The sequence below is a fragment of the Cetorhinus maximus genome, chromosome 1 (assembly GCF_964194155.1).
Source record: "Cetorhinus maximus chromosome 1, sCetMax3.hap1.1, whole genome shotgun sequence".
Taxonomy (NCBI): Eukaryota; Metazoa; Chordata; class Chondrichthyes; order Lamniformes; family Cetorhinidae; genus Cetorhinus; species Cetorhinus maximus.
The window spans coordinates 133,947,647-133,973,054 of NC_135879.1; the positions used below are offsets into that span (position 1 = coordinate 133,947,647).

The 25,408-nt window shown below is 41.1% G+C and overlaps 1 protein-coding gene and 1 long non-coding RNA gene across 4 annotated transcripts in view; one reads left to right on the forward strand and one right to left on the reverse strand.

Moving 5' to 3' along the window:
* The window catches only part of slc30a9 (solute carrier family 30 member 9), a 142,857-nt gene extending 133,563 nt beyond the window's left edge, over positions 1-9,294 (forward strand). For all 3 annotated transcript variants that reach the window (XM_078547089.1, XM_078547099.1, XM_078547107.1), the window contains 2 exons: positions 1,890-2,003; positions 6,846-9,294. In XM_078547089.1, the coding sequence (XP_078403215.1) occupies positions 1,890-2,003; positions 6,846-6,890 (159 nt within the window). In that variant the 3' untranslated portion in view covers positions 6,891-9,294. The remainder of the gene's footprint in view (positions 1-1,889; positions 2,004-6,845) is intronic.
* The window catches only part of LOC144683762 (uncharacterized), a 1,025,508-nt gene that overhangs the window by 327,254 nt on the left and 672,846 nt on the right, over positions 1-25,408 (reverse strand). The gene's annotated exons all lie outside the window — the stretch shown is intronic.

Below are 25,408 nucleotides of genomic sequence, written 5' to 3' on the forward strand. Positions count from 1 at the left end.
AGTGCTGGGACCACTGCTGTTCACAACTTACATTAACAATTTAGGCTTTGGCATCAAAAACACAATTTGACAATTGTGCACCAAATTGGGGGATAATCAGTACTGAGGAGTAATGCAACAAATTGCAGGAGGACACTAATAAACTTGCAGAATGAATAAATAATTGGCAAATTAAGTTCAACACAGATGAATGTGAGATGGTCCGTTTTGGAAGGAAGAATAGGGTGGGAGCTCTCCTAATGCTTGGAAAGTGCAACTCTAGTTAGGGGAACAAAGGAAACTCGGATAACAAATGCACTAATCACTAAAGGTTGCTTCACAGGTTAGCAAGGCCATTTTTAAAAAAAATAATAAATTAAGCACTAAGCTTAATTTCTACAGGAATAGAATTGAGAAGTAGGGAAGATATGCTAAACCAATGTTGAACCTTGGTTAGATTGCACTTAGAGTACTGCATGCAATTGTGGTCGCCAAAGGGATATAGAGGCACTGGAGAGAGTGCAAAGAAGATTTATGAGGATTGGTACCAGAAATGGGTAGGTATACATATCAGGAAAAGATTGACAGGCTGGGTCTTTTTTCTCTTGAAAAAAGGCGGCTAAGGGGTGATCAAATTGAGGTTCTCAAAATTGAAAAGTTATTTTTATTCATTCATGGGATGTGGGCTTCGCTGGCTGGGCCAACATTTATTGCCCATCCCTAGTTGCACTTGAGAAGATGGTGGTGGGCTGCCTTCCTGAACCGCTGCAGTCCATGTGCTATAGGTACACCCACAGTGCTGTTAGGAAGGGAGTTCCAGGATTTTGACCCAGCGACGGTGAAGGAATGGCGATGTATTTCCAAGTAAAGATGGTGAGTAACTTGGAGGCGAACATCCAGGTGGTGGTGTTCCCATCTATCTGCCACCCTTTTCCTTCTAGATGGTAGTGGTTGTGGGCTTGGAAGATGCTGCTGAAGGAGTCTTGGTGAATTTCTTCAGTGCATCTTATAGATGGTACACACTGTTGCTACTGTGCGTTGGTGGTGGAGGGAGTGAATGTTTCTGGATGTGGTGCCAGTCAAGCAGACTGCTTTGTCCTGGACGGTGTCAAGCTTCTTGAGTGTTGTGGGAGCTGCACTCATCCAGCAAGTGGGGAGTATTCCATCACACACCTGACATGTGCCTTGTAGATGGTGCACAGGCTTTGGGGAGTCAGGAGGTGAGTTACTCATCACATGATTCCTAGCCTCTGACCTTCTTTTGTAGCCACAGTGTTTCAAGTGGATAGAGTGAGAATGTTTCCTCTTGTGGGAAGAACTTAACTAGAGGCCATCAATATAAGATGGTCACCAAGAAATCCAAAAAGGCATTTAGAAGAAACTTCTCCATCCAAAGAATAGTGAGAATGTGAAGCTCACTACCAAAGGGAGTGAATAGTATAGATTCATTTAAGGGGAAGCTATGCAAGCATTTGAGGGAGAAGGGAAGTGACTGTTACGATGGTAGACTTAAATGAAGAGAAAATGGGAGGAGACTTGAGCAGAGCATAAACACTGGCGTAAACTGGTTGGCCAAAATGGCCTGTTTCTGTGCCATCTGACCAAATGTAATCCCATGTAATACCTTGCAGTTTAGGTTACCTTTAATAGTTAATCATTTTACTTGTTTTTTTCACAGCCCTTTTATACTTCTGTTTTAGAATTGTTTTTGTTTCCTGACCATTGGCTACCCTTTTTCCTTACCTTGTTCCCCTTTTTCCTTACCTTGGCTCGATCTATACTCGCATCTTATGTTAATTTTGCCTTATGTTATTTTCACCACTATTCTACCAATGTTTGCAAAATAATCTACAGGAACTAATTTGATAGTTCAGACAGGACTTAAAACCTTTCTATCCTTTATTCTGCAGGAAATTCAGCAGGTAAAATCTCCGGAGGACTTGGAAGCATTTATGCTGAAACATGGAGAGAATATCATTGACACACTGGGAGCTGAGGTTGACCGGCTAGAAAGGGCACTCAAGGTATATCTGTTTGAACTAAGTGTACACATGTAATTGTACAAACGCTTATATGCTTTATTTTATGTCCAAATTTGCCAGATATATGTGGTAGTGCAAGAACCAATGGGAAAAAAACAAGAAAATTGCTACTTTTGTGCACTTAATGAAGAAACAGAGCCATTACAGCACAGGAGACCATTCAGTCCACCAATTTCATGCTGGCTGTCTATAGCACAAATCAGTCAATCCCACTTGCCCCACTCTATTTCCATAGCCCTGCAGGTTTGTTCCCTTCAAGTGCCCATCCAATTTCCTTTTAAATTATTGATCATCTCTGCTTCCACCACCTTCATAGGCAGCAGGTTTTGGGGAATTACCACTTGCTGCATGAAAAAGTTCTTCACACCCCCGCTGCATCTCTTACTGAAAACCTTAAATTTGTGTCCCTTAGTCCTTGTGCTTCAGCTAATGGGAACACCTTTTCTTTGTCTACCTTTTTAAATTCTTTCTTGGGATGTGGGTGTCACTGAAAAGACCAGAGTTTGTTGCCCATCCCTATTTGCCCTTGAGAATAGGGTGGTGAGCTGCCTTCTTGAACCACTGCAGTCCATGTGGTGTAGGTGTACCCACAGTGCTATTAGGGAGGGAGTTCCAGGATTTTGATCCAGCGACGATGAAGGAACAGCGATATAATTCCAAGTCAGGATGGTATGTGACTTGGAGTGGAACTTGCAGGTGGTGGTGTCCTTATGCATCTGCTGTCCTTGTCCTTCTAGGTGGTAGGGCTTGCAGGTTTGAAGGCTGCTACTCAAAGACCCTTGGTGAGTTGCTGCTGCGCATCTTGTATATTGTACACATAACTGCCACTGTGTGTCAATGTGGAGGGAGTGAATGTTTAAGATGGTAGGTAGGGTGCCAGTCAAGAAGGCTGCTTTGTCCTGGATGGTGTTGAGCATCCTGAATGTTGTTGGAGTAGCATTCATCCAGGCAAGTGGAGAGAATGCCATTACACTCCTGACTCATGCCAAGTAGATGGTGGAGAGGCTTTGGGGAGTCAGGAGGTGAGTTACTTGCCTCGGAATTCCCAGCTCTGACCTGCTCTTGAAGCCACGGTATTTATATGGCTGGTCCAAATTAGTTTTTGGTCAGTGATAATCCCCAGGATGTTGATAGTGGGGGATTCAGCAACGGTATTGCCATTGAATATCAAGGAGCGATGGTTAGATAATCTCTTGTTGAAGATGGTCATTGCCCGGCACTTGTGTGGCGCATATATCATTTAACCACTTATTAACCCAAGCCTGAATATTGTCCAGATCTTAATGCATATGGACACTGACTGTTTCAGTATCTGAAGAGTTGCGAATGGTATTGAACAGTGTGTGATCATCAGCGAGTGTCTCCACTTCTGACCTTATGATGGAGGGAAGGCCATTGATGAAACAACTGAAACTGGCTGTGCCTGGGACACTACCCTGAGGGTCTCTTGCAGCGACGTCTTGTGACACAGATGATTTGCCCCTAACAGCCGCAACCATCTTTTTTTGAGCTAGGTATGTCACCAACCAATGGAGAATTTTCCCCTAATTCCTATTGACTTCAGTTTTATGGAGCTCCTTGATGCCACACTTGGTGAAATGCTACCTTGATGTTGAAGGCAGTCATGCTCGCCTCGCCTGGGATACATTTGGAGTACATGTAGCAGCTCAAAACTGGGCATCCATGAGGCGCTGTGGGCCATCAGCAACAGAATTGTATTCAACCATAATCTGTAATCTAATGGCCTGGCATATCCCTCAATCTACAATTACCACCAATCCAGGGGATCACCCTCCTGCACTTTTCATTGAGTCAGGGTTATGCCAGGAGCAGCACCAAGCATAATTAAAAAATGTCAACCTGGTGAAGCTACAACACAGGACTACTTGCATGCCAGACAGCGGAAGCAGCATGCAGCAGACTGAACTAAGTGATCCCATAACCAATGGATCAGATCAAAAATGCATCCTGCCACATCCAGTCATGAATAGTGGTGAACAATTTACAGGAGAATGAGGGTCTATCAATATCCCCATCCTGAATGACAGCGGAGCCCAGCACATCAGTGCAAAACACGAGGCTGAAGCGTTTGCAACAATCTTCAGCCAGAACTGCTGAGGGGATGATCTATCTCTGCTTTTTCCTGAGGTGCCCAGCATTGCAGATATCAGTCTTTAGCCAATTTGATTCACTCCACGTGATATCAAGAAATGGTTGAAGGCATGGATACTGCAAACGCTATGGGCCTTAACAACATCCTGGCAGTAGCACTTGCGCTCCAGAACTAGCCAAGCTGTTCCAGTGCAGCTACAACTATGTTATCTAATATACAAAATTGCCCAGATATGACCTGCCCACAAAAAGCAGGGCAAGTCCAATACGACCAATTATTGTCCCATCAGCCTCCCGTTGATCATCTAAGTGAACGAAGGTGTTGTCAACAGTGCTATAAAGCAGCACTTACACAGCAATAACTTGCTCACTGATGTTTGGTGGGTTCCGCCAGGGCCACTTGACTCCTGACCTCATTACCTTCTGTTATCTGTCATAATTTTGTACACCAGATCTCCTCTCAATCTCCTTTGCTCCGAGGAGAGCAACAACATCTTCTCCAATTCAACCTTGCAGCTAAAGTCCCTTATCCCTGGTACCATTCTGGAAATCTCCTCTGCCCCCTCCCAAAGACCCAAGCATCCTTCTCAGTGTGGTGACCAAAACTGGATGCAGTACATTAGTTGGACCCTAACCAGAGCTTTATAAACGTCGAACATAACTTTCTCCTTGCTTTTGTACTCAATTCCTTCGCTTATGAAGACCGTGATCCCATTTGCTTTGCTAACTACTCTATTTCCTGATACCTTCAAGGATCTGTGCACATGAACCCCATTTGCTTTGCTAACTACTCTCTCACCATTTCCCGATACCCTCAAGGATCTGTGCACATGAACCCCAATGTCCCTCTGTCCTGATACACTCTTTAGAACTCTGTCATTAAGCCTGTATTTCCTTTCTGCCAGAATGCATCACCTCTCATTTCTTTGTATTAGATTCCATCTGCCATTTGTCTGCCCATTCTGCTAGCCTATCTATTCCTACTGTAGTCAGCTCATAGAATAGGAGATCAGTGGTTAACAAAACTGAGGCTATTCCTACTGCAGTCAATTTGTATCATCCTCACTGTTTGCTACTCCTCTAAGTTTGGTATCATTGACAAATTTTGAAATTTTACTGTGTTCCAATATCCAAGTAATTTATATGTATCAAACAGGCGGTGGTCTTAGTACTGAATCTTGGAACAGCAGTGTCTACCATCCTCCATTCTGAAAAACAACCATTTATCCCAATGTGCTGTATTCTGTCCTTAAGCCATTATTTTGTTGACACTGACCTCCTATTCCATGAGCTGAGCCTCAGTTTTGTTAGCCAGTCTTTTATGTGGTATTTTGTCAAACACTTTCTTATCCATATAGACAACATCCATTTATTTTCCTTCATCAGCCTTCTCTGTTACTTCATCAAAAGTTCAATTAGATTGGTCAAGCATGACCTGCATTTTACAAATCCTTGCTGGCTCTCCTTATTTAACTCAAACCTCTCCAAGTGCCTTTTGATTTTTTTTTCCTTTCCCTGATTATTGTTTCTAAAATCTTTCCTACCACTGATGTTAAACTAACTGGCCCATGGTTACTACGAATGTCCTTACACCCTTTCTTGAATATGGGTGTCACATTTGCTGCTCTCCAATCTTCTGGCACATCCTTTTTATCGAGGGAAGATCAGAAGGTTATGGCAATCCATTCTACTTTCTCCATCCACACTTCCTTTAACAACCTGGGATGCAAGCCATCCGAGCCAGGTGACTTATCCAACCTAAGATAGCCAGCTTTTCTCATATATCCTGCCTGTCAATTTTCACCCCATATATTATCTCTACCTTCTCAGCTTCTTCTGATATTTTATCAGTATCCTGTTCCTTAGTAAATGCTAATACAAGGTACTTGTTAAATATTTTAGCCATGCCCTGCCCCTCTAAACTTATCTGACCACCTTTATTTCTATTCGATTCCACCCCACTCTAACCACCTGCTTACTATTTACATGCCAGCAGATGATCTTTGGGTTCCCATTTGTGTAACTGTCATTCTGTTCTCATATTCTCTCCATGCCTGTCTTATTTTCCTTCTCACTTCTATCAACTTATTGTATTTGGCCTGGTTCTTGGTTGAAGAGATCACCTGGCAAGCACCACACACCATTTTTCTAGTCTGTCATATTCCCTACCCCTCTCATCATCCAAGGAGCCCCTGGCTTTAGCTCCCTTACCTTTCGCCCTTGTTGGAATGTACCCAGCCTCCTTAGACATCGCAATTTTCTCTTTCAGCCTTTTGTTCCATTTTACCCTGGCTAGATTTCCTCTCATTCAATGAACTTAACCCCCTTCCAATTCAGAAGTTCTGCTTTCAGTTGTTCCTCGCTCTTCTCCGTTACTAATCTAAACCTTAATACGATAATCACTCTTACCCAAGTGTTCCCCTATGTTTAGAGGCGAATCTGAATGAAGGAATTTGCAACATATTTAAAATATGATATTAATAATTTTTAAACTGTTACAGAACCTGTAACCAGCCATAGAACATCACTGCCCTCCTCTACAAAAAAGTGTCAACAAACATTTAAAACAGCACATACTAAACTTTTAGGCTCTCTACCCTCTTACAACTGGAAATACTGTGACTGTAGGTTTATTTCCTGCCCTTGTGAAATAGTGTTTTGTTTTAAAGGATAACAAATGTAGCTGATAAGTACATACTGTTTTTATTTCAGCAAAAATATCCAGATGTGCGTCATGTGGATTTAGAAATTTTATAGTTACTATGGACTATGAAGATGCCTGGAATGTCTGATGAAGAGCACTGCAAATACAGAGATAAATATTACTTGTAGCCATTACTGCAAAGCCTATTGTGGCTGTTATAAGCTATTAGCATGACATGTTATTACTCTCGTGTTTTAAGACATTGCACAGTATAAATTATATCAGATTGGCAGACTGGAGTTGCAATGCTGTGGAGTGATCTACCAGGATATACCTTCCATGTGGTTAAAGAAATAGTTCTAATATTGTTCATTAGCAAGACAACTATTTTGAATTCATGGAATGTTATTCACCAGAATGCCTGTTGTAATGAGGGAATAAACAACTTTGTTCACAAATTGGAGTGATTGCATAACCTTCTATTGAAACATTTTAGTTGTTTTTGTTAACTTATGTAAATTGAACACTCTAAGATTTCACGGATTCAAACTGTACACCATTCTATTTCATAATGTTCAGCCTTGACATAATGTTAGCAGAAAGGGTGGAACCTAACTGCAAACAAAACCTTTTTATTTAAGGGTCCATTGAATTTACAGGTACAATAGCTAAATACTCAAACCAAAATTAATTGTTATTCAAAAAGAAATCAAGTATCTTAAAAATGTACGTGTAAGGTTTTTGTTTGAAAAGTGGAAGGACTTTTTAGAAAGAGAGGGAAATGATTTTTTACTAAGTTTAAAGTGTTAGTATTCCTATCAAATGGGAGTGGGTAATGTTTTCTTATTTTGATTATGCATTTATTAAATGGTAAGATCCAGCTAAGTGACCTCACTAAATATAAAATTAGAAACCCACAGAAGTTGACTTTCTATTCCTTTATGAAATAATGATTGAACCAAAGCATATTTTATACAGCAACTCAATGGAAGCTCAACAGCCATGCTTTAAGGAGGAGCTGAATTTGCCCTTTAAGCACTTTTGTGTTTTTTCATCCTTCCACCAAAATAAGTGTATTTTTCATCCTAGCAAATGTATTTAAATTAGAAATAACTGCTTACATGCAAAACAGAGTTTAAATTATGTAATTTGTGTGTTCATCCCATGAAGTTAGATATTCTTAAATTTTTATACATTTATGATATTGAAAAATAACCAGAATACACTAGAATTTGTGTTTCTTTGCAGAGTGCGGAAGGTAGGGCTATTGAAACCAACACTGCTATGAATGTGTTGCGATAGTGTTCTTTTTATGTTGTTTCTTTAACCTACTTTAAGAAATAAGTATACAAGGGAACTGGGTGGTGCAGTGGTTTACTAAATCTTTTTGCCCCTGGGATCTAGTTGATAGAGTAAAAGTCTCCTCTCCCTCTAATAGTCATATAAGAGCCCTAATTAAGATTTAGATAATTTCTAATGATTCATTCTGCAATTTAAATTACGTGCATTTTGACACACATTGCTGAAATAGCAATCTCAAAATAGCTGTTGTGGAAAGTAAAAAATATATGTACATTTTCAAATCCTGTTCTGAGATTGGAATACAAGGCCATTATTTGGACATAGATAAGAAAATGTACCTTGTAATCTGAATTGGAAGTAGTTGGAAATTCAGTGTTCAAATCTTCAATAATAGTATCCCTCACCTTGAGCACACAAAACAGCTTTTTCTCAATTACACATGAACTTTTATATCTCGCCTTCACCAAACATTCTGTAACATTTTTATTTTTTATTAGATTGAGAAAGGTTTGCCCCAGCATTGCCATATTTTTGTGAAAAGGCTGAAATAATATTAAAAATGTTTTTGATTTATTTTAATTCAATCGGTTTGAACTGGCTGAAGGAATTGTAATACAGAAAATAATGGACTTCTGTTGAATGGTAATTATTTTGTGGCACATGATACGAATTATTTAATTAAGAGGAATACATTTTCCTCAGATTATTGTTCCTTAAAGTTAGCAAATAGATTTGGATGATTCCAGAAAATGCAGTGTTTAGGTTCCTGGAAAATGTCCTGGTTTAATAAATAGCTAATTTATCTCACTCTCTTAAGGAATGAAGTCCAAATTGAAGGTTTTTTTGGGAGGGATGGGGGGTGGGAATTGTAAGAAGCTGCCTACAATTGTCTTAATGCATCTAGCTAGCCAGGCTTGTACATCTTGTATCTATTTTCTCTTACAGTTCCCTTTAGAATCATAGTGGGATTTTCAATGATATATTTTGAAAGTACACCTGTTTGTGAAATATTAATTTATTTAAGGATCTTTATGGAATCCTTTACCTTTCCAACTAGTAATGCAGTTTGATATTTTTATGATAAATGTACTTATTCCTCCAAGCCCTTTGTTCTTTATTAAATTGTAATTTCATTACGCATTACCAAATTGGGCTTTGGTATTGGATTCAAAGATTGAGTGAAAATTGTTACAAATAAATAATAAGCTTAAAGAGCCTTGTCTGAATACCTTTTTTTAAAGAAATTTGCTGAAACTATTGGAGTGTCCTCTATTATGAAGAATCATAGTCATGCCAGCACTTTGTAGAACAATCAGTCAGTCCCATTTCAATAGTCTATCTCTGTTGCCCTGCAAGTTTACTTCCTTTAAGGACCCATCCAGTGTCTTTTTGAAATCATTCATTGTCTCTGCTTCCACTACCCTCTTAGGCTGCAAGTTCCATTTTGCTGCGTTTAAAAAAAAACTTCCTCTTCACATTCTCCCTGCGTCTCTTGTCCAGACTCAAGAATCTGTGTTCCCTAGTCATTGTACAATCAGTTTTTCTTTGCTTACTTTCTCTAAACCTGTCATAATTTTGTACACCTCTATTAAATCTCCCCTCAGTTACCTTTGCTACAAGGAGAACGAGCTCAGCTTCTCTAGCCTACCGTTGTAGCTAAAATCCCTCAATCCTGGAACCATTCTGATAAATTTCTGCACCCTCTCAAGGACCAACACATTCTAAAGCATGGGGATCAGAACTGGATGCAGTACTGCAGTTATGACCTAATTAGAGCTTTATAAAGGTTCAGCATAACTTCCTTGCTTTACTGTAATGAGCCCAAGATTCTATATGCTTTGCTAACTATTCTCTCAATATGTTCTGCCTTCAAAGATCTATGCATATGAACCCCTGGGGTATCCATCCCTGCACATAATTTAGAATGGTGCCATTTAGTCTATATTGCTTCACCCTACATCTTCTTCCAAAATGTATCACCTTACACCTCTCAGTATTAAATTCTGTCTGCCACTTATCTGCCCATTCTGCTAGTCTATTGATGTCCTGTTGCAGTGAATTGGTATAATTGACAAATTTTGGAGTTTTACTCTGTATTTCATTATCCTAGTCATTTATTTATATATTTTTTAAAAACCATGGTCCTAACACTGACCCTTAGGAACACTACTGTTTACCATTCTCCACCCTGAAAGACTACCCTTTACTGCAACTCACTGTTTTCTGCCCCTAAGCTATTTTTTTTAATCAAAGCTGGCACTGACTTCTATGAGCGTCAGTTCCGTTTACGAGTTTTTTAAGTGGTACTTTGTCAAATGCTTTCTTAAATTCCAAATAGACAACATCCATTGCATTCCCTTCCTCAACCTTCTCTGTTACTACTTCAAAAAATTCAATTAGTCAAACATGATTTGCCTTTTACAAACCATGCTGGCTCTCCTTAATTAACCAAGTGCCTGTTATTTTATTTTTCCCTGATTATTGTTTCTAAAACCTTATCCACCACTGATGTTCAACTGACTAGCCTGTAGTTACCAAGAATATCGTCACATGCTTCGTTGAACAAGGGTTCACATGTGACACTACGCCAGATATAAGGGAGGTGCCAGAGGATGGCAAAGATTATAGAAATTCCTTGCACTATCTCCACTCCCACTTCCCTTAACAACACAGGATACAAGCCTGAGAAAGGCTGGCTGTATATAAGTTAATAAGTTACCAGGACTGGATGGAGTACATCCAAGGACAGTGAAGGAAGTAAGTGTGGAAGCTAGAGGTACTGGCTACAATCTCTAAGTCTCCTTAGGTACAGGGGTGGCGCCAGAGGACAGGAAAATTGCAAATATTAGTCATTCAAAAAAGGATGCAAGGGTAAACCCTGCAACTATAGGGCAGTCAACTACAGGCAGTGGCGGGGCAAGCTTTTAAAAATGATAATCTGGGACAAAATCCACAGTCACTTAGACAAGTGTGGATTAATTAAGGAAAGCCAACATGGATTTATTAAAGATTTAACTTAAAGGCATTTGAGTCTTTTGATGAGGTAACAGACGATTGAGGTGTACATGGACTACCAAAATGCATTAAAGTGCCACATGATGGGCTTGCCAGCAAAATTGAAGCTTGTGGAATGCAAGGTGCAGTGGCATCATGGATAAAAAATTGGTGTGGTGCAGGAAGCAATAGTGGTGAATGGTTGCAGGAAGGTACAAACAGATTCCCCAGGGGTTGCAGGGCACAATTTCAAAATTTGTAGATGGGATGAGGGACTTCAGTTACATGGATAGATTGGAGAAGCTGGAGTTGTTTGTCTTGTGGAAGGTTGGGAAGAGATTCGATAGAGGCTCAAGATCATGAGAGATCTAGGCAGAGTAGAGGGGGCAAAGTTGTCCCCATTGGCAGAAGGATTGAGAAATGGAGGACACTGATTTAAGGTGAAAGGCAAAATAAAAGAGGAAAAACCTTTTTATGCAGTGAGTGGTTTAGATCTGAGAGTGTGGTGGAGGAGATTCAATCGTAAGTTTTGGATAAGCAGAAAAAAATGCAGAGATATTGGGGAAAGGGACTAGCTGAGTTGCAGGACTGAATTATATACTCCTGGTTTGAAGGCAGGTAGTGCAAGTAAAATTCAGCAAGGGGCCAGCCTGCCACCTACCTACCCGTCCCTGCCCACACCACAATTACATAAGCAGAGGGGGGTAGCCTGCCTGCCAGCCAATGGGTTAATTAAGGCCCTTAAGTGGGCAATTAATGCAGGAGAGGTCCATGCCGAGTGCGCCCAACTGGGCAGGTTTCCCAGGCTCACAGGGCCCCCCCCTCTCAAGGTGTTAACCCCCATGGTCCCCACCTCTCCCATGACCTTTCAAACCCAGGCCCCCTATATCCTTCACCAGAGCCTACCAGCTTGGCCCCCCAGTGAGACCCCAAAACACTTGCACTCCAGCACAGCTTGCCTCTTCAAGCTCTGAGTACAGTACTAGCAGTGGCCACCACTCCTGGCCTCCATTGGCCAGCAACTCTGAGGCGGGACTTCTGTTCCTAAGGGACAGAAGACTCACTTTGTCTATGATTAGCCAATCGGCTATTAAATGGCTGCAGGACAGCTGTTCTTCATCTGGGCAAGTCTCCCCTGACTTTTTAAATGGGGGTCAAAAGGACTATGTAAAATCCAGCCCACTTTTGCAGAGACCCAGCATGGACACAACAAGGCAAATAGCCTCCTGTACTGTAACTATTCTATGGCCTGAATCTTCAGGTCGGTGTGCGGGGGCGGGCCCTGCTTGCCGACGTGTAAAATGACACACGGTGACGTCGGGCATGCATCCCAACGTCACCGCGTGTCATTCCTTTCTTCAGTTTGGTGGGCGTGCACTGGAGTCAGCTGCGCACCCGCCGAACTGCCAAAGGCCTATTAAGGCCATTTAGAAACTAATTAAAAGAATTAACACAGCTGCCTGTCCAACCTTAAGGTTGGCAGGCAAAGAGCCTAGGTGGCCTTCGCGTTTATCATGAAACCTCATTCATGGGCAGGATGAGGTTTCATGAAGGATTTATAAATCAAATAAATTTTTTAATTAAAATTCATTGACATGTCCCAGCTCCTGCGACACTGTCACATGAGGGGACTTGTCTGAAAATTTTTTTCTTTTTAAATTTTTCATAATGAAATTAAACTCCCTGAGGCAGCAGGGAGATTTCTGCGCTCTTTCGTGCACATGCGCGAAAGAGTGCAGGCCCCGACTCAGCCTCCTCTCCCCACCCGCACAGGGAGTGCTCAGCGCTTCCGGCTGCATGTCACACTGGGTGGGCCTTAATTTGCCCCCCGAGTAAAATGGCACACAACCGGTCATGGGTGGTGATCAGCTGCGCGCCTACCTGCGCCTGCTCCTGCTCAGCATCCCACCCCCAAACCGGGAGAAAATTCTCCCCCATGATTCATTATACAATAGTAGATCTAAAAGATACTCCTTCCTTAATAAAAGCAAAATACTGTGGATGCTGGAGATCTGAAATAAAAAAAGTGCTGGGAAAACTCTGCAGGTCTGGCAGCATCTGTAGAGAGAGAAACAGAATTAACTTTTTGAGTCCAATATGATTTCTTCAGAACCCTCCCTTGTTGGCTCATTAACACACTGATTTCGTAAACCTAGCTTATATGCATTCCATAAACTTGACCTCCACGTTATTACTGCAAATTTGATTTACCCGCTCTCTATGATAGTTAACCATAGGGGATTTTAATTATGTAATCCTTTTACATAAAGGACTGGGCATCCAGCTTGTAAGTAAGGTGAATTTGAACAACTCTGTCGGAAATATGTTGAGTCTTTCTGAAGTGTTGTAAGTTCCTGGAATTGGCAGTTAACTGGTGCAAAAACACACCTGGAAAAATGGCCTAACCATGGCTAACAGAAGAAATTAAGGATAGTATTAGATCCAAAGAGGAGTCATATAAAGTTGATAGAAAAAGTAGCAAGCCTGAGGATTGGAAGCAGTTTAGAATTCGGCAAAGGAGGGCCAAGAGATTGATTAAGAGGGGAAAAATAAAGTATGAGAGTAAACTTGCAAGGAACATAAAAGCAGACTGTAAAAACTCCTATAAGTTTGTAAAAAGAAAAAATTAGTGAAGACAAATGTATGTTCCTTACAGTCTGAAACAGGAGAATTTATAATAAAAAACAAGGAAATGGCAGAGCAATTAAACAACTACTTTAGTTCTGTCTTCACAGAGGAAGACACAAATAATTTCCCAGAAATAGAGAATTAAGGGTCAAATGAGAAGGAGGAATTGAAGGAAATTAGTATTACTACAACAATAGTGCTGGAGAAATTAATGGAACTGAAAACTGATAAATATCCAAGGCCTGATAATCTACATTCCAGGGTACTAAAGGAGGTGTTCATGGAAATGGTAGATGCATTGGTTGCCACCTTCCAAAATCCTGTAGATTCTGGAAAAGTCCTGGCAGATTGGAAGGTGGCAAATGTAACGCCACTATTTAAAAGAGGAGGAAGGGAGAAAATAGCGAATTACAGACCAGTTAGCTTAACCTCAGTAGTAGGGAAAATGCTAGAGCCTATTTATAAAGGATGTGATAACAGGACACTTAGAAAATATCATTGGGATTAGACAAAGTCAACATGGATTTATGAAAAGGAAACCATGTTTGACAAACCTACTGGAGTTCTTTGAAGATGTAACTAGCAGAATTGATAAGGGAGAATCAGTGGATGTGATGTATTTGGATTTTCAGAAAGCTTTTGACAAAGTCCCACATAAGAGGCTAGTGTGTAAAATTAAAGCACATGGAATTGGGGGTAATATATTGGCATGAATTGAGAATTGGTTAGCAGACAGGAAACAGAGAGTAGGAATAAATGGGTCTTTTTTGGAGTGGCAGGCAGTAATTAGGGGAGTACTGCAGGATCAGTGTTTGGGCCCCAGCTATTCACAATATATATCAATGATTTGGATGAGGGAACCAAATGTAATATTTCCAAGTTTGCTGATGACATGAAACTTGGTGGGAATGTGAGTGGTGAGGAGGATGTTAAGAGGCTTCAAGATGATTTAGGAAGGTTGAGTGATTGGACAAATACATGGCAGATGCAGTATAATGTGGATAAGTGTGAAGTTAGCCACTTTGGTAGGCAGAACAGAATGGCAGAGTATTATTTAAATGGTGATAGATTAGGAAATGTTGATGTACAAAGGTACCTGGGTGTCCTTCTACACCAATCACTGAAAGCAAGCATGCAGGTACAGCAATCAGTTAAGAAGGCAAATGGTATGTTGGCCTTCATTGCAAGAGGACTTATGTACAGGAGCAAGGATGTCTTACTGCAGCTTTACAGGGCCTTGGTGAGACTACACCTGGAGTATTCTGTGCAGTTTTGGTCTCCTTGCCTAAGAAAGGATATTCCATAGAGGGAGTGCAGCAAAGGTTCACCAGACTGATGCTTGGGATGGCAGGGTTGTCGTATGAGGAGAGATTGGGCAGACTAGGCCTGTATTCACTAGAATTAGAAGAATGAGAGGGGATCTCATTGAAATATATAAAATTCTGACAGGGATAGACAGACTGGATGCAGGGATGATATTCTCTCTGATTGCGGGGTCTAGAACAAGTCATCACAGTCTCAGGATATGGCTAGACCATTTAGGACTGAGATGAGGAGAAACTTCTTCACTCAGAGGGTGGTGAACCTGTGGAATTCTCTACCACAGAGGCTGTGGAGGCCAAGTCACTGAATATATTTAAGAAGGAAATAGATAGATTTCTGGACTCTAAAGGCGTCAAGGGGTATAGGGAGAGTGCAGGAGTATGGTATTAAGATAGAGGATCAGCCATGATCATATTGAATTGTGGAGCAGGCTCGGAGGGCCGAATAACCTACTCCTGCTTCTATTTTCTATGCTTCTATGTCAGACACCATCAACTGGTGCATTCTCCATGGCAATGCCTCTACCAATCAGAATCCACTTACCAGACAATCAGCACTCTCTCCTCATACAGTATAAATATATTGTTTTCCCTGACATTGGTATTTTCTTGCGAATTGCCCTGATGAGTGCAAGATGAAAATCTTTGACAAAAAATGTCTTTTTTTTTCAGCAATACTGTGTTGTAACTTTAAGAAAAAACGCATGAGTCCTTTGGGAGTGAACTGAAGTTATAGTTAGGACACATTTGGGCTCCAGCAAGTCTAGCTTAGAGAAGCCTAAGCTACAATGTTGATTGGCCAGGAAGGTGGCCTGAGTACTAGATGTTCCAGAATTATAGTCAAAGGCAAGTTATAGTTTCGCAGCTAGAAAGAATTTCAAGGCTGCAAAGCTGATTGGCTGGAAGAATGTAACCAAATGTTTCGAGGACCTCTGGTTAGAAATACAAATTAATGATAAATTGTTGTGGAGACACTAAGAGTGGTCTTCCCATTGGTCAAGAGTTGCAAACACTGGATTCGAAGTCATTAGTTGTGTTGATCCGGGTGTACATACTTCAGTTAAATGTTGCAAAGCTACCTACAAAAAGGGTATGAAAATATGGGCACATCATTGGAGTCTTTGCACTTGCCAGGAGTTAGCATTTCTCACAGGACACTTACTGGGAGGGTTGGGGGGTGCATTTGGTGGCTGAGAGAGATTTAGGAGTAGAGCACTTACCAGGAGAGCATTTGCCAGAAGCAGGGCTAGGAAGTTAGCATTTGCATAGGACATTGCCATTTGACAGGCATTTGTCACAGGTTGAGGAATTGCCATAATAATCCAGTATTAGGCTTAATTAGTGACTAAGGTAACTGTCACAGGGCTGAGAATTGACGTAAGAATCCAGTATTAGAGATCAGTGGATCCTGTATAGACAGGTTTTCCAGGGCTAAAGTAATTGCCTTAAGACAGAGTGAATAGAAATTGTATGGCCCTTAGCTGCCAAGGAATTGTTCAGTCAGTTAAAGTCTAGCTTGGAAGAATTAGTAGTAAAGTAGTCTTAGTCGTTTTGGGAAATCCACAGTCTTTGTTAAAAAGTTGTTTCCACCAGAGAGAGAGGAAAACACTTAGCAGGCAGCAGTGAAATGTGCAGCTTCAGATGTTAAGGTGGACTGGGATGTTGTTGGACAGAAAATGATCAACTAGAATTGAATTCTTAAAGCTGCAAAGGGATTTGTATGAATGTTAACTTGATTCAGCTAAAATCTCGAAGGACGTCATGAGTCAAGAGATCGGGTTCAATGGACCAAGAAAACCCCACAAGTCCCGGGATCCATGGGAAAGACAGACTTACACACATTGAAATTTTGTATCATGCTGTGCCTTGACTAATGAAATATTAAGTTTCAATCTTTATTGTCCAATAAACCATGTTATATCTTGCATTCTGAATTAGTGATTGTCCTTCTTGCCAGTATGATTATTCCTCAATAAGAATTTTCTTACTCTGGGGTTTAGTATGAAGTCTAGATCCCTACGACTTGGATGAAGGGACCAACTATTGCAGCCAAATTTGCTGACAATGCAAAGATAGGAAAGCAGATTGTAAGGAGCATACGAGAAGTCTGCAAAGGGATGTAGATTGATTCAGTGAGTGAACAAAAATTTGGCAAAGTATCCATTCATTCATTTGTGCTCTGCCCAAAGGCAGACCCTTAACTCATTGTCTGCTGATGCTTAAACCTGAGCCATGTTTCTTGTCAGGTTTGTCAGTGGTGGTTTGCCATTACTTTCCACTCTCAGGGCCAGGGCAAGGGAGCAGGTCCCAAGCCTATCTCATCCAGAGGATAGGAATTGAACCTGAGCTGTTGATCTTATCCTAAGTCACAGGCTCACCATCTAGCCAACTGAGCTAACCAGACTATGACGTAGGAGGGGAAGTGTGAGGAAGAATGGAAGTGCAGAATATTATTCAACTGGAAAGGGAGTGCAGAATACTGTGGTACAGAGGGAGCTGGGTGTCCTCTGTTATACACAGCTGAAGGTAAATGCCGATTTGCCCAAATCCCAAAAGGGAAACTTGAAACAGCTGCCAAAACGGTTTTTGAAATTTGTATAGTATGAGGAGAGGTTTTGAAATCAGGAAATAATGATGAGATGGCATTGATGAGATCACACCTAGAGAAGTGGGTGCAGTTTTGGCCTCCTTACTTAAGGAAGGATATACTTGCATTGGAAGCAGTTCAGAAAAGGTTCACTCATCTGATTCCTGGGTTGAAAGGATTGCCTTATGAGGAAAGGTTGAACAGGCTGTGCCTATACTCATTGGGGTTTAGAAGAATGAGAGGTGATCTTATTGAAACATTTAAGATTCTGAGGGGGCTTGACAGGGTAGATGCTGTCAGTGGGGGTACCTAGAACTAGGTGGCACAGTTTAAAAATAAGGGTGTTACATTTAAGACAGAGATAAGGAGGAATTTCTTCTCTCAGAGGATCATTCGGGCTTGAAACTCTCTTCCCCAGCGAGCTGTAGAGGCTGGGTCATTCAATATATTCAAAGCTAAGTTAGACAAAATTTTGATTGACAAGAGAGTCAAAGGTTATGGGGGGCAGACCAGAAAGTGGAGTTAAGGACGCAATCAGATCAACCATGATCTTATTGAATGGCAGAGCAGGCTCAATGGGCTGAATAACCACCCCCTGCTCCTAATTCATAAGGGGCCTAAACTTCCTTGGCGTGGCACTCAGAGTTGGATTGCCACTCCACTCCTAGTTTCTTTGCCAAAAGTTTTCTCGATCCTGTCTCGCCCGACCTTCTGACTCAGGCTGGGTGAGGTCCAAGTAGTGCAGTGCGTCCCTGGGGCCTAATGTCGAAGGCAGGTCAGTTGGATGCAAAGGAGTCATGACCCCTTTTCTACGATACTTGCTGCCGTAAACCAGATAAGTTAAACGCACATCCAAGTTTAAAAGTCCTTGAAAGGCCAGGGAGACGTTAACTTTCTAAGGTAAATGGATAGTATTTGGGGGTTGGGGGGTGGTTGGTGTCGGGCCTCGGGGTTGGGGGGTGGTGTTGGGCCTTGGGGAGGGGTGTCGGACCTTACATCTAGAACTGGATATGCAGAAATTTCCTCCAATATTGGGAAGACTTTTTGGTCCACACCACAAAAACTGCTCCCTAGCCACAGATTCTATTCCTCTCCAAGGTAATGGTCTGAGACTAAACCGGACTGTTCAACAATCTTGGCGTCCCAATAGGAGTTTGCAACCACATATCCAAGCTCTCACTACAGTTACCTATTTCCACCTCAGTAATATCGCCTCTCTCCACTCCTGGCTTAGCTCTTCTGCTGCTGAAATCCTCATCCGTGCCTTTGTTATCTCTACACTTGACTATTCTAATTAGGAATGAGAGTGTGGCCAAAGACAAAAAGGTCTGATTTTTTTTGTGTGACAGGAATCATGTAATAACAGCACTTTTATGATCTGTAGTGAATGCAGATGCTTCTAGGCCACTTCAAATGGATGGAATTACTAGACTTCAAGTGCGTAGAAACATTAGTTTTCCTTTTGTTTACCTTCTATTACGGAAAAGACTGTGGACCAATGCATTTGTTTAAATTCATTTGTTTAAAGTGACCCCAGCATTTCAGCACTTAATGCAGTTAGTGTATGTAATACAGGATGGAGTAAATACGAACACCAGGACATAACCTATTTCTATCTGTTCATCTTGTGTTAAATTTTCATCATTTAGGAAGTAAGTGTGGTGCTTTTGTTGGGCTCCAATTATTTAACCTGATTTATGTTTATTTTGAATTTTGAAGTTGTCTAATCAGATTGTAAGATACTTGGGAGTAACTTGATATCAGCAAAATGGGTGCCACCAATGGGGGCATTTTTGGATCTAACTGCCCAACCGTGTCAATGGAGGAAACTCCAGGCCACGATCTAGCATGCTGAATTTGATTTACCTTATAGCTCAGCTTAAACAATTGAACATACTCCAGCTCCAAAGGTAGCTGTTATAAATCACAAGCTTAAGTGAAGTTTTACATCAATTGTAAGGAATTACAAATTTGTCAATTTCCACATGTACACTGACAACACCCAGTTCTAATCTCACCACCGCCTCTGTCAACCCCTCCACTGTCTTGAAACTCACAGACTGCTTGTTCGACATCCAGTACTGGGTGAGCAGAAATTGCCTCCAATTAATAAGTGGGGAGACTGAAGCCATTGTCTTCGGTCCCTGTGACAAACTCTGTTCCCCAGCCATCGATTTCATCCCTTTCTGATGCTGAACCAGACTTCCAGTCACTTTTCTGCACCATTGTTAAGATTGCCCATTTCCACCCCTGTAACATTGCCCAACCCCACCCCTGCCTCAGCCCATCGGCTGCTGAAACCCTCATCCATGTCTTTGTTACCTCTGGATTTGACTATTGTAGCACACTCCTAGCCAGCCACCCACATTCTATTCTCCATAAATTTGAGGTCATCCAGAGTTCTGTTGCTCTTGTCCTAACCCATACCAAAGAACATCCAGCCATCGCCCCAGAGTTCACTGACTTACATTAGCTCCTACTTACACGTTTGTTTTTAAAATTCTCACCCTTGTTTTCAAAGCCCTATTGGCCTGGCCCCTCTGTATTCTCCACTAATTCTGGCTTCTTGAGCAATTCTGATTTTAATTGCTCTGTCATTGGTAGCCATGCCTTTAGCTGCCTAGGACCTTACTATCTTTAAAGGCTGTGATGCTGGAGGAAATTTTTGAGATAGGGAGGGGAGAGGCCATGGAGGGATTTGAAAACAACGAGAACTTTAAAATTGAAATTCATCAGGAGCCGATGTAGATCAAGGTGCTCAGGGTTGATGGGTGATTGGGGTTTCATGCGAGTTAGCACACAGGCAGCAGAGTTTTCGATGATCTCAAGCTTATAGAGAGTAGAACATGGGAGACAAGTCAGGTGTGTGTTGGAATATTCACATCCTTACATGCATTTCAATGTTGAATCTCTCAGCATTATTAGTGTTAGCAGATTGTGGTGAAGGAGGCAAAATTGGACAGTAACATCAGGATTTCCACATTTTACTGCACGTGTGGTCGCCAGAAGTTGCAGTCCAGTTCACTCTGTAATAACGGTGAGTGCTGATAACATTGCTGTTAATCCTACTGCAAAACCCAGAACATTGCCTTAAGGGCAATTAACAATGGCTAGTAGATATTACCTACTTGCCAAGAACAATTTTTAATATGTTTTACAGTTCACTAAATTGTTCTCATTCTGTATTATAGCATTGAGAAGAATCATGTTTAAAATGTCTAATTATCTAAAAAGATAATTCTAATTGATTCTAAAAATGTTCCTTTTGTGTAAGCAGGGGCACTGAATGATGCTGGTGACCTGATCAATTCTACCACTTCCCTGAGCTATCTGTACTAAGTCATGCAAATGATTACATTTCTTAGGGCAAACATAGAGTAAAAGCAGTAAGGATGGAAACAACAATAAGAAAAAACCAAAACTTTCTGTTTTTAATGTCTTTATTAGACAAAACTTCATAATGAAGTCACTCCGATTGCCTGCCTTTTGAGATGTTAAAGTTGTTAATAAGGCCGACGTTGCCCGCGCACACTACTGATTAGATTGCTACATACAAAATCACAAATGTGTACAATTTCTTCCCCCTGCTGTTCACTTTAAAAAAAATTGTCATAACCACAAAACTGGAAGATTTTAAAACATCAAATTAAATTCAGAAATCTGAGACAACACAGTAATATTCCTGTGGGTACGCCATTTATTGTGTGTTGCTGGTGTTAAAACCAACAACTTGACAAGGAAGAACCTACATTGGGACCTACACATATTATCAAAATAAAAAAAAACAAGATAGTCAACATATAACAAAAAGTCTCTGTTCCAAATCAGTGCACACTTTTAGTTAAGACAGAGAGAAGTACACTTGTGTGAGAATGCTAACATTACTAATCCTTTACAATTAACAGTACAAGTATATACGTTTACTTTTCACTGCACTGACCAGTCACTTTAACGGCGCAAAAAACATGGGAAAAAGTGCTCAACCTCAATGCTTAGAAGTTATCCCATGAACGATATTTCTCATCAACTGGTGATTGAAGAACAAATCTGCCTCTGGTTATTTATGCAGCATTTTTTGATGATATGGAAGGGTGAGGAGTTCAATAATTTGTTAACCGCTAACAGAATCGCCTGTCAGAAATATGCTGGCATTGGTATTAAATAAACTATCACAGGAGTAGAATAACATTAATACTATAAATTGAAGCACTCTTTAAAATTAAGAATTGAAACATTGTCTTTGTGATTTTACTTTTTAGAGTAAATTCACTGATTCCATGTTCCCAGCAGGGGGCCCCAATCAAATAGTCACTGTGAGTCAGTCACTGTTGCTCCAATTCTCTGACCTTTGCCTCCTTTGAGTGAGAGTCCCATCTGAAAACTTGCTATCAGTGAATCTACTTTGATGTTTGTACACACTGCATGATATACTGAAGTCTGGCTTCAATGCTTGGTCTGTGTTGAATTAGTTGATCTCTGTTGGGATTTCAATGGAAGTACTACAGTTTGCATTGGTTACCTTGGACTAGGATGAAGACAGAATTGACCAGGGTTTCCCAGCCATAATTACTGTACAAGAACCCCAGCTGAAAGTGTATTAGGTGATTGTCAGGCTTGACTGAAATTATAACCAAATAGCCTACCAATTCCCACTATTCAAAAACTCAGTCAAAGGGCCTGAAATTCCCACAGGCTCCTGGACACTGGTGCTTGGTCAAAATGGGGATGCCAAGCCCACACTGAGTGGCAGCATTGCCCTATTAAGGACAGGGTACCTGCTCTCAATGCTGCTGGCCCAATCAGAGGACTGGCAATTCCTGGAGCCTCACTGGGAGAGATGGGCGCTGCTGAGGAAGGTTGGGAGCTGCAAGGATGCCTCAACATAGATGACCTGAGAGGCGTGTATTTTAAGTTAAAATTATTAGGGGCAAAGCTGTTGGACCCTTCAAAGAGGAGAGTAATCCTCTCCATGTGCATTGTTTGGGCCACAGCTGCAGGCTTGCCTGCTGGCAGCCTCCATCATTGAAGCATGGAGTCGCAAGCTCCAGTGGCCCATTCCCCCCCGCTGACCTGCCACAGGGAGGCCGTCTCCATGACGATGCTGGCCTCCGCACATGGCAGAGAGCTGGTGACAAAATGTTAGCACGCCCGTATAATCACGCCTGCCTCCATTGTGCAGGGAGCCAATCAAGGTTAACGCCTCAGTGGTAAATTTCCAGTGGAAATGTGTGGGGGAGATGGGGGCAATCCCAGCACTGCTCCCCTCTATTTCCCCAGCCCTTCTCCTCATCCAAGTCCATCATCACAGGCTGGGAAAATTCAACCCAAAGTTCACACAGAATGATTGCCATCTTGGAAAATCCACTGCCAGTGCCCAGGGAACAGCACCTTAATGGGCTTCAGAATTGAGAGAAAAGAAAGGCAAACAAAGCATTCATGGGAGAAATAAAATTACCTCCAAATGAACGGATCTTTCTATCCACTCATTATCAATGGCTGAAAGACCGCCCCTGGAGATATTTTTTTAATGAGTCTATTGTAGGAACACTCTAAGTAATTTCAGATATTGCCACTAACACTACAGTGGTACTGTTTTTATTTATGATTTACTCCACAGAACTGGCACGGCCAGACTGAAGAAATTTCTGTGCAACTGACCACAACACAAAGGAAACATGTTGACTACTTTCAGATACAGCAAATGAATTTAAAATAGAAAGCTGGAGTAATATCTTTTTGCTCATACATAAGTCATCTGCAATGAAGGTCAGGGAGAAAGAAAGACTTACATTTAGATAGCGCCTTTCACAACCTTAGGATGTACCAAAGCACCTTACAGCAAATGTTAAGTCCTTTTGCAATGCCGTCACTGGTATAATGTAGGAAACACTGCAGTAAATTTACACACAAGGTCCCAGAAACAACAACGACATCAATACCAAATAACCTCACTTAGTGATGTTAGATGAATGATAATTGTTGGACAGAACTCTGGGGAGAACTACCCTGCTCTTCTTCAAAATAGTGCCATGGGATCTTTTATATTCCTGAGAAGGCAGATGGGGCCTCAGTTCAACATTTGAAAAATAGCATCTCTTAACAGTGCAGCACTCTATCAATACTGCACCAATGTGTCAAACTAGGTTTTGTGCTCAAGTCACTGGACTTGAGCCCACAACCTTCCAACTCAAAAGCACTAGTGCTACCGTTGATCTGTAGCTGCCATCTTGTTGTACACTATAAGACGACCCATAGGCCATGATGGATTTGAAATTATCTTATAGTGTGAAACACTTTACACCACTTTCCAGAATTTCACAGTGCATTAGTAGACTATTAAATCAAGTAGCTGCCTCTTTGTGAAAACACTTCTTAGAATTGAACTCAACCTTTACCTGCTTGGTAAGTTTTGGGCAGTCCTAGACCTTTCTTTCACCTTCGCATACAGATGAGCATAATGTACTTGTTCAGTTTTCTGTTTTTATTACAGATTTCCAGAATTCTCTGTCCTTCTGTTTCTCATTGTGTCATAACTATCAGCAAACCTCTAAAAGTGCTGTGTCTTTAATCAAACAGATGTATTTACCACCCATCAAAAAGATTTTCATTGTGTTCTCTCTACAGAAAAATAATATCATGCTAGAAAAAGTACATTTCCTGATAAAAAGATCACCAAGCTTTTAAATGTTGCCTTACATGGGTTGAACATACACACAGATATATATTATATAGATATTATATATATATAAATATATAAATATATATATATATATCAGATGGTATACTTTGTTGATTGTCATTGTGAAAAGCATCTGTGAAAACATTTCTGATCTTCACAACATTTTCTTTATTTTCTTACTTTTTCATTTTAAACTATAAATTATTCTAGCCAGAATGCCACACCCTCTTAGTCCCTGGCCAATTGCTTTAAGCTTTATTTATATATGCTAAATTTTATGAGCTAGCAGTTTATTAAAGTTTACTGATGATTGCAGGACATTTTTAAAGTCATACTAATCAGCAAGTGAAACGGACTTTATAGACGCAGTATGGGGGTAATTTGCCACTATAGTAGTCAATCTGTAAGTATATAAGAAACATCTCCCATGGGATAAAATATTACTATCTACCTTTAAAATTCGTTTCCTTGATAAAATTACTTTTAATACAAGTGATACAAATACTACAACATTCATCATTAATGCACTTGTATACGTGGACAGAAGGTATTCAAACAAAGTGCAATATAACCGTGGCCTGTGTCTGCAATACTTGGCAGATCAGCACTTTTATAAGACCATAAGACATAGGAGCAGAAATTAGGCCAATCGGCCCGTCGAGTCTGCTCCGCCATTCAATCATGGCTGATAAGTTTCTCAACCCCATTCTCCCGCCTTCTCCCCGTAACCTTTGATCCCCTTACCAATCAAGAACCTATCTATCTCGGTCTTAAATACACTCAATGACCTGGCCTCCACAGCCTTCTGTGGCAATGAATTCCATAGATTCACCACTCTCTGGCTAAAGAAGTTTCTCCTCATCTCTGTTCTAAAAGGTCTTCTCTTTCCTCTGAGGCTGTGCCCTCGGGTCCTAGTCTCTCCTACTAATGGAAACATCTTCCCCACGTCCATTCTTTCCAGGCCTTTCAGTATTCTGTAAGTTTCAATCAGATCCCCCCTCATCCTTCTAAACTCCATCGAGTATAGACCCAGAGTCCTCAAACGTTCCTCATATGTTAAGCCTTTCATTCCTGGAATCATTCTCGTGAACCTCCTCTGGACCCTCTCCAGGGCCAGCA